The following is a 10,500-nucleotide window of genomic DNA, read 5'->3' on the forward strand; positions in this document are numbered from 1 at the left end:
TAGTTATTTACCTTTTTCAGTTATTTAAGCGTTATCTGGCGATGCCGCTAGAGCGGAGGTCGGCAGGGGTTACCATGGTTACAACATTGAAAATTACACTCACTGAAAATGACACACATTGAACGATAGTTCAGATGTTGAGTATGTGGTGCAGAATGTGTGATTTCAGACGTAAGCTGAGTGTTTGTTGGTGGGGGGGTCGGCTCTGCAGTTATTGGGGCTCAATGGGAACAGAGAGATACAGTTTGGATTCATGCAGCAGGAGTCTCTTGAAGCTCCAACTCTTGAAGCTAAATATACGTTTGACTCATTTATAAAAAGCTTTAAAGAATATATAGAGATTCATATTTAATAACACTCATATTGAGATACAGTTTCAGGTCTCAACACAATTATTTCTGCTAGCGAATTAAACAACAAAAGAATCTATATTTTGTTTTTGGAAAATGTTTGAGCATAATTCTATTGTGAGACAATAGACATGGTCATGATTTATTTATTTGAATTCATCCTTCAGCATTAAATCCTTTTGGAAGATCTCTTCAGCCTTTGCTGGTTCAATCTGAATGACTACAACTAGAAAATGATATAAAACTACAAGTTGAATATTACTGAGCCACATCAGAGACTTTTTTTCTCAAATCCTTTTCACTAAAGCGTGATTTATGGTCCTGTGGAGGCTCCACGCAGCAGCGCTGCCTTGAAGGCTTCGCTTGGGGCTTAAAACACCATCGAGCCAGCACAGCAGCTGAGCAGAACGATAGCAAAGAGGGCGACTCGGGCAGTTCGCTGACTTGTTGCTCTCTCTAATATAACCAATATAAGCTGCTCTGTTTAGGCTACAAAACGTGCATGCAGGCCGAAATTCAACCGTGCGGTTTTGTTGGGATAAAGCTATAAGCAGAAGGAATATCCGCTAGCTGCTAGGCTAACGTGCAATGGTAAACACACAGAATATGCAGGGTATATACAGAAAGCCTGGAGGTGAATTCAATACCTTTTAATACCTTCTCAATATTTTTTTAAACCAACACGCCATTGAGTTGCAGGTTTATACGGCAACACGTTTTCTAACCATTAAACGGAGTTTGAGATTTATAAAACTACATTCTCTAGGCCAATAGAACAATGAAGATAGGGAAAGTCAACAGAATAGACTGAGACTCACTGACTTTGGAAACATCTTGCGACCCTAACCCAGCTTGCATTTATTTCACCTTTAGAATAAAATGAATAGATGAAATAAAATGATAAATGAAAGCAGTTCAAAAGAAAAAGCTCACTGATGCCATTACAACCACTTCAAACTAAGTGAACCTTCTTCTGCATGTACAGACACCCAAATGAGTACACATAGAAAATATTCCATGAGGAAAGTGAAATACAAGAAAACAGACATACAAACAGACAAGCAAACAAGCATTCACCGTTTGAACTTGTGATGCCATTATAACCATTTCAAACTAAGTGAACCTGTGACCTCATGGGAAGTGCTTCAATTGAAATGCTTTTTCTTCCCCACGAGGGGAGCATACCGCTCAAAACCAACATGAAAAACGTAGCTAGTAATGTTCACTCAGCGTTTTGTTTTGTTGTTAAACTGTGTGTTAAATGAGCGGTGACGTTAAATCACCGGTTTCAGATAACGGCACCGTCACCGTCTATTTGCTGGATGGTTTTAAGCTAACGGTCGGTAGCTAACATTAGCAGATAAGCCCATTGACAGCCACGTTATTGTTCACATTTTGGCACAATCAATGTTTCTGACCGTAGTAGTAGTGGTCATAGTGACTGAAAGTGTGATGTGAGATGCTAAAAAGAATCGACACGCCGTTTTCAGGTAACGTTACTTTTTGACGTTCAACACCCCCACCCCGCTGCTGAAAACAATTCTAGAGGAAACACTGTCAACCATCACAGCATCTACATAGAGAGCTAGGAGTAGTAGATTTTTTCAGAACTTGTTCAAATAAATTATTTAGGTAAAAGCAATGACACGTCCACACTGTAATGCACAAAACCACCTTGCACACTGAGACCTGTTGAGCAGCCAGGATACATGTTGTAGTATCAGAAGTATGTTTGTAGTTTGTTTCTTTTATCAAAGTTTGAACACAGAAACATCCACAACAGTCACAACATACAGTTTGACATATTTCATCTTTTATTTAGATAGAAATGATGAAGCGCTGCCTGAAATGACATGATGCCCTGAGAGTTCATCAGATAAAACATACTGTACATGCACAATTCTGATATCAGCAACAACAGTGTCTAGTTCAACCTAACAAACTCTTGACTTAGCACCTTAAGACATAAAAAGAAGCAGAACATGATTGTCCTAAATAATGTCAATGACACAAATATCCAAATAAAAAAAGAAGTCACATTAGATTTTACTTTGGTTACAAAAAAAAAATCACATTTCTTTTACATCGTGACAGCAGGCTTTGGTCTTAAAAGTCTAGTTTTCTAAAGCCCATCACATCTAGCTCAGTTAGGACTTTTAACAACTACAAGCAGCAGGATGATATTAATAAAGCAGTTTATATGTCATTCATCCATTCACACCCCGATGACAGCGAGCTACCATGCAAGGTGCTGTCTGACCATCGGGAGCAATTTGGGGTTCAGTGTCTCGCTCAAGGACACTTGGACGTGTGGACAAGAAGAGCCGAGGATCAAACCACCGACCACCGACCCTGCCAGCAGGTATATCAACGTTTTCTTTTAAAGGAGACATATTATGCTCATTTTCAGGTTCATACTTGTATTTTCAATTTCTATGAGAACATGTTTACATGTTTTAATGTTAAAAAAACCCCCACTATTACTTACTTTACTATTTTCCTTTCTGCTAATTTTGTCCAATTTTGCAACAAAAAAAACCTCCCAGTGACCCAGAAAGGATTTCCCCCGTAGACCACCGTTGTAAAAGAGACGTCTGTAAACATGCTGCCAGGACACCTCCAACTGCAAACAAGGTCAGAGCAGTGTGTTCAAAGTGTCTCTGTGTTTCAGGTGAGGGCTAGTGAGGGTAAAGTCACACCACGGCCTTCTTCCACTTTGATGAGCTTTGGCTCTGGAAAATAAAACATGTATTAATCAATATGTTAACATGCAGAGTCATCAATTAGTAATTATTAAGGCAGAAAAAATTGTAAACAGAATTATTCCACAAAGGCAGTTTTACCAGCAGTTTAGTTTGTAGTCTAATTTCTCCTCCATAATTATTTCTGCATATTTTTTTATATACGACCAAAATACTTCAACTGTTTAAGCTTGTAGTGTATTATGTAATTCTCATACCCTACATTAAATATAATAAATAAGAAGAATAATGAATTAAGAATAAAATAAAATTATCTTAAGTACATTATAACATCCTATAACTATAATAATAATAATAATAATAATAATAATAATATTAAAGAAAATCCAACTGACTTGATCCTACTCTGGTGTAAATACCAACACAATGATTAATGACTGAAGGTAGAACAACTGCAAAGACTAAATATGATGATGATGATGATGATAAAATGATGATGATCTAAATAATCTGCTCATTATGAATATGTTTATACAATCCATTTTTTACACTTACTTCTTTTACGCCTGTAAAATATATATACAGCTAGAATAACACCAGCAACAGGAACAAGAACACCAGCAACAATCCATCCAGTGGAGAACCCTGAAACAGAAGACAAAAAGTTAATGTAACACTCAGGGTCCTATTTTAACGATCTAAGCGCACGGCGTTTGTTTATTCAGGTTGAAGACAGTTGCAGCACAAAAGATGACAGGGAGAGTGCAGGGAAGTGCCAGGATGTCCCAGGATGCTCTACATCACAATATTTCAAACGGCCTAAGTCAGATAGTCACAGCCTGGAACAATTTTTTGCTTACCACCCTCAGCAAAAGCTAAAAACCTGTTTTTAGATTAGATGTTTTATAATTACAAGTTTGTATAATTTGGGGTTTCTGTAGCCAGGGACATTTCATTATTTGTATTTTATTTTCAATGCAGATGTAATGGCATTGTACATTTTTTGTTTTTATTAGAAGGCTGAGGCTTTATTAATAAACACAACCCCAATTATCATCATTGGTTTTGAGATGTTACTTGCTGTGAATACCTTGTCTGATAGGCTACAGTATTGTGGCATAGTATCAGGACATCCTGGCTAGTGTCTGTCGCGCATGGCTAGGGGCGGATGGCCGGATGATGGGCCTATTGGGAGAAAGTCCAGGACTGTTTTTTAACCCCAGTCCGTCCCTGGTTATGGTTCTAATAGTTGATAATGGTTCTGTAATATATATATATATATATATATATATATATTTATATTTATATATATATATATATATATATATATAATATAATAATAATAATAATATATAATGTGTTTGCACATTATGTTTACTTTATTGGACAATACAGACAGATTTTTGTTAACAAAGAAAGTGTTTCTGAACATCAATGACATTCAAAACTGTGATAACTGAAACAGATATACAAAACACCACGCAGTGTGTATACAAATATTATGACGATGTTTGATGACGACCAAGTGGTGTCTCATTTCATAGGGGTATGTTTTCATCCCTAGCCCTTACCACTCGGTTTCGAGGGACAAGGGCTAGGGGTAAGACAAAGGGCTAGGGGTAAGACAAAGGACTAGGGGTAAAGGGAAGGGCTAGGGGTAAGGGGTAGGGGTAAAGGGAAGGGGTAGGGGTAAAGTGAAGGGCTAGGGGTAAGGGGAAGGGGTAAGACAGAGAAATGAGATTCAGCCTTTTAGTCTGAGGCTGTGAAATAGCCACGCCCCTTCATCTGGATATCACAAGTGGAAGTAATAGAGAGGAAAACAAAGAAATGTGTACGTATGAAGTCCCTTCCCATATTTATTCTTTATTTAATATTGAATAAAATGGCAATCCATAACAAGTGGGCCTTTAAATGTAACATTATTATTGCCATAACATTTAGCAATATTAGATAATTTAGTAACATAATTTAACTGTATTTAACAGGTCTTTTGTTTTCTGTAGATAAGCTACTCCACAGTTACATGTAGTAGTTAGTTTGTGGTAATATTTCTAACAACGAGCTCAGCGGTGTGTAAGAATCAGAAACCATTTCATCCCCAAAGCATCATGGGAAATAGAGCAAACAACACTACAGGCTTTGTTTTCTGTGTGTTTACATCTCAACTGGAAAGAAGAAACTAACTGTAGAGAAAAGAGGCCAGACTTTCTTTGGTAGCAGGACACCCACAGAACAGAGACACTTCATTTATATGTTTATGGAGGTACGAGCTTAGATGATAATAAATATGTTAATCTTTATTGAAATATTAAGAACATATTTTTATAGGCAGATTTAGCACTTTGGGACATTTTGTCTGAATCATAAAAAACATGTATTATCATCATAAATTGAATTATCCTGTTCATTGAGCGAACATCTTTAACTATTTAATAAAAATACTCACCAACAACAAGATCAATGTAGAATGTTTGAGGTGGCTGAAGACGAGGAAAATAACAGGTGTAGTTTCCACTGTCAGATATCTTTGTATCTCTGATGATTATGGAGGCGTTGCTCTCTGACCATCTAGACCGTTGTTGTAATGACTGCCTGAGTCATTTAGTGACACAAATAAGACAGAAGTGCTTATGACTTCATGTTACTGCAGCTTTCACAACTGTTGATACAGGGGGCAGCCGTGTTGGATTTTGAACTCGGGCTACTGCGAGGTTGTCCGAGTTCCGAGCTCGCAAATCTGAGATCAGGGGGCGTTTCCAACTTTGACCTCGTTAAGTTCCGAGGTAAATAGAACACGGCACGACTACCACTAAACACAAGACAGCGACAATGGCAACGAGCTAGGGAAATTCAAAGGTAGCGTTCTCGAACTGGAAGTACCGGCACTACTCATTGAAATTAAAGGCAAGAATGTTTATGTAACATGCACGCTATGCAAATGCAGCTAGCGTGAGCTCCAGCGAAGGAGACGGAGCCACTCTGTTAAAACAAGCAACTCTCGGTTTTTCTGTATATAGTGTTTTTATTCTTCAATCAGTTCACATAAACATCTTTGACGTTAAAGATGTTATAGAACGTAATAGCGTTATAGAACATAAAAAATAACGTCACAGTTACTTTGCTGAGTAACTAATTACTTTTACAATGTGGTAACTGAGTTACTAACTCAATTACTTTTTGGGAGAAGTAATTTAACTGTTAAAAAACTGTAACTAATTACTTTTTTAAAGTAAGATGACCAACACTGTTGTAGACACATTCAAACGCATTCTCATGAATGGGTTCGTATGATATGGTACGAAAACTCATGCATAACAGTTTGTATAACATCCTACAAAGTTAGGCAACCACCGGCCGGTCACGTGAGGACGGGTACAGAGCTCTGTGAGCTGTCGCTTGTGTCAGCCGCCATTACAGTTGAGTTTAGCTGACAAAAAGTCAGCATCATGCGGGGACGACAGCTAAATTTAGACACCAAAACAACAAGATCATGGTTTGGATTAAAACATTTGTTTTGTTTCCCCCCGGGAAGAGAACTCCGCTCCCCTGCTTGAAAGTCCTGTGTTTTACAGCAGCAGTCACTGTGGTGCTATTAGGAAAAAATACGTGGAATACATACAGATTACAGGGCTTTGCTTTTTGCAGCGATATGTCTACAAATGGTTCATGAGAACAGCCAGAGACTAAACATAAAGAACAGTTAAATGTGCTGCTGAAACACATGAACAACTCAAGGAGGAATCTTACCAATAATAGCCACATAAATCTCAGCATGAGTCCTACGGTTGGTTTCCTCCTGTGTGACGACACAGCTACAGCTGAGGGTCTTGGTGACAATAGTCTGGAGGGTGATGTTGTATCTGTCTTCTCTTTCAGAGACCTGTGGGTCTTTAGCAGGAAGTTTGTTTCCATCCCTGTCCTGCCACTCTACTCTAGGTTTCAGAGCAGCACCTCGAACCTCACACTGCAGCAACACTCCGTCATCTGTGGCATCAATAATGTTGATGTCTGGCTGTGGAGCAACTGTGAACACAGTGTAAACAATAACTAGAAAATAATTACAGGATTATACATTAGCGATGTACATTGTGATGTGAATCAGTTAAAAAACTATATGAATGTGTAAAGATTACAACCGGTTGAGATAAAAAATGATTCACGGTGCAATTTTTAAACGGCCTAGGGCGTAATCTACTTTAGATATCACTTGTTTGACTTCAGATGTCACTACTAACAATGCTTCTTGTCAATAAATACCATTGGAAAGCCTGATTATTTCCCCTTTAAATGGTGCCACATTTGTAAGGAACATGTATTTGTGGGATGAGCAGCAGAGCTGAGTATGTGGGTTGCGCCAATGAAAAATTTCCCAAATCTTCTCTGACAATGCCTTTCCTTTGTTGACTCTTGTTTGGTGTTGTTTGGTGGATTGGGTGATTGAAGTCTAAAGTAACAACAGATATTGGCAACTTCCCATTTTATTCATTTACAAACAGGAGTGTCAGTAGCATGTGGAAGATCCAGCCTGGCACCTCCTCCTCATGCTGGTCACCAGCCTGGTCACACACTGCTGTGGGATGGCATCCCATTCTTCAACCAGCCCATGTAGCAAGTCAGCCAACGTGGTTGTGTTGGTCTCTCTGGCACAAACAGCACGCCCAAGCTGATCCCACAAATGTTCAATGGGGTTGAGGTCAGGACTGCCGGCAGGCCATTCCATCCTCTCCACTCCCACATTCTGGAGGTAGTCTCTGATAAACCCCGCCCAGTGAGGGCGAGCGTTGTCATCTTGGAAGATAGAGTTTGGTCCGAGACTTTGGAGATGTGAGATTGCCATGGGCGCAACCCACATACTCAGCTCTGCTGCTCATCCCACAAATGCATGTTCCTTACAAATGTGGCACCATTTAAAATCAGGCTTTCCAATGGTATAAGATTTATTTTTAAGAATCATTGTTACAACAAAGAAATAATCTACCAAACACAAATGTCCTTGTGTGCATCTCATTCCGGTAACAAAATCGGTAGAAAATCGCATCATGAACTTAACATTGAGAATAGTATTGAATTGTGAGTTGAGTGTATCATTACATTCGTATTAAGCCATTTAAGTCATTTTCTTTATAACTCTAATAAAAGTACTCACCAACAGCAAGCTTGATGTAGAATATTTCTATTTTCTCCGTAAGTGGAACATAACAGGTGTAGACTCCACTGTCGGCCACCTTCGTATTTCTGATGATTATGGAGGCATTGCCGTGTTTCACTTCATCTGGAAAATGAAAGACTCGACCTTTGAACTGCTCACTCTGACCTCGACGACCGTTGTTGTAATGGAGGCCGTTATCATACAGGAACACATCGTTCTGATCATCTGACCTCCAGTCAAACAGTTCTGACTTAATGTTCTCCTTGGTGCTGAGGGAGCAGGGTAACATAACATCTCTCCCTTCTTCCACTATGATGACCGCTGGCCCTGGAAGAACATCATTTATTTATATATACATATATATATATATATATATATATATATATATATATATATATATATATATATATATATATATATATATATGTAACACCTGCAGAGCTGCAAAGATGAATGTATTAGTTGTCATCTATTAAATTAATCATCAACTATTTGATAATCAATTAATCGGTTTGAGTCACTTTTTACAAACAAAAAGTCAAACTTCTCTGATTGCAGCTTGTTAGATGTGAATATTTTCTAGTATCTTCTCTCCTCTGTGACAGTAAACTGAATATCTTGTTGGGCTTTGAGAAACACTGATCCACATTATTCACCATTTTCTGACATTTTATAGAACAAACAAGTAATCCATTGATCCAGAAAATAATTGATAGATTAAAAGATTGCAGCCCCATACCTATCAATATATATATATATATATATATATATATATGTGTGTGTGTGTGTGTGTGTGATATTTTGTGATTACATTCTGAATCTGCAATGTTCTCTGTCAGGTAAATAGTACAATGTCTTACTCTGATGTAGAAGTACACTATAGGTCAGTAGTAGGCTATACAGTGGAGTTGCATATTAAGTGGTTTGGGGTCCTTCTGTAAGTCATTTTGGGGTACTATTTGGTTTTGGAGAATTCTACAAGCAGCACTATCACAGGCCAAGCAATCGGCCCATTCCAATCAACCATTACCAATTAATGTAATTTTTCTGAATCAATATGCTGGAAATATCTTTTTGTAAAAGGAAACATCAATTACAATCCAAATATAAAAACATAATGGAAAATATTGCAGTAAGGCTCTAGGCATTCTGTATTGCTTTCAACAATTTATTCTCCTTTGGATCGACTTTTCTAAAATCTGAGTCAGCACACATGTAGCCAGTACATTGAAGCGATACTGGCGTTAAAGACCCGCTGATCGCTGTCTGATTCGCATTGCATTGTGGGATATTGGCTTTAAAAGCGTCTAGCTCGGATCATATTGTAATGTTGTGTATTACAGCATACTGTAATATTTCAGCGGTAATAAGACCGAAATAATATTATTAAAATAAAGAAATGAATACCATGATAACATCTAAATAAATGTTGATAGATGTAGCGTTATAGTTTTAAAAATATAAATAAACAAAAAAGCAACCCAGCTTCCCTGGCCGAAATAGACCGAAATAATAACATTAAAAGAAATACATATAAATAAATAAAACTGCCACAGATTTCGAGTTAAAGGCATACTATGCAACTTTTCCAGCCAAACTGGCGGGACGCCGATTCTGTCCCCCTACAGGAGACAACCTGTAGGGGGACTGAAGCTGGAAAAGTTGCATAGTATGCCTTTAAGGGGGGCGTGTTTTTTCTTCATCTATATCCGACGGTGAGGGATTAACATGAATGTCTATCTGACGGACCCCCCCAGTCAAAAAAAAAACATAACAGGTAGCCCTCTTTCGTTGGAACTTAATGCCAGGGGTCCATGCGTCAGACATTTGACGAGTAGGGAGTGAGACTGTGTTGTTTTGCTAAACAATACACAGAGTGATTTACAAAACACTAAACACACTTTTATACATTAGACACAGAAGTATATCATGATGTCACTTCCTTGCAATTCCAAAGCACTGACTGTCAAATGACCACACCTATGAGCCAATCTGTGAAACACAGCCATCAGGTACGCAAACATGATTGCTTAATTGTAGACACAAAGTTTGTCTGTTGTTTACTGAGCTAACAGTGTTATACACACTACTGTAGTAGCATGAACACTGGGACATGTTTTGTTGTGATTCTCCATGTTGACATGTTGACTGATTTGGGTATATGGAGAGAAATAAATAAATTATATTTTCCTCAGTCTGCAGCATTGGTCTTGTGTGGTGTTTGGTGAACTTATTGTATATTTGCACTTTCTCTGTGTACTTCATTTACAGTACTCTAATCACTGAGAAGTAGAATTGC

At 38.1% G+C, this 10,500-nt stretch overlaps 1 protein-coding gene across 1 annotated transcript; it reads right to left on the bottom strand.

Annotated features, from left to right (window-relative positions):
- Positions 1 to 2,141: 2,141 nt before the first annotated feature.
- Positions 2,142 to 8,524, bottom strand: LOC144514222 (selection and upkeep of intraepithelial T-cells protein 7-like). Its single transcript, XM_078245393.1, has 4 exons — positions 8,199 to 8,524; positions 6,800 to 7,075; positions 3,608 to 3,697; positions 2,142 to 3,082 (listed from the first exon to the last, which is right to left on the bottom strand). The coding sequence occupies exons 1-4, from the start codon at positions 8,488 to 8,490 to the stop codon at positions 3,018 to 3,020; spliced, it is 723 nt and encodes a 240-aa protein (XP_078101519.1). The 5' UTR covers positions 8,491 to 8,524; the 3' UTR covers positions 2,142 to 3,017.
- Between the last annotated feature and the right edge of the window lie 1,976 nt (positions 8,525 to 10,500).

Source organism: Sander vitreus, unplaced genomic scaffold (genome assembly GCF_031162955.1).
Source record: "Sander vitreus isolate 19-12246 unplaced genomic scaffold, sanVit1 ctg498_0, whole genome shotgun sequence".
NCBI lineage: Eukaryota > Metazoa > Chordata > Actinopteri > Perciformes > Percidae > Sander > Sander vitreus.

What these genes read in the sequence shown, in the direction of transcription:
- LOC144514222 (XM_078245393.1), bottom strand. Translation starts at nt 8,490, where the DNA reads ATGTTACCCTGCTCCCTCAGCACCAAGGAGAACATTAAGTCAGAACTG. An exon ending in GATTTATGTGGCTATTATTG is followed by an intron (nt 3,698 to 6,799) that starts GTAAGATTCCTC and finishes CTTCTGTTTCAG; the next exon opens with GGTTCTCCACTGGATGGATT. An exon ending in ATTTTACAGGCGTAAAAGAA is followed by an intron (nt 3,083 to 3,607) that starts GTAAGTGTAAAA and finishes TTTATTTTCCAG; the next exon opens with AGCCAAAGCTCATCAAAGTG.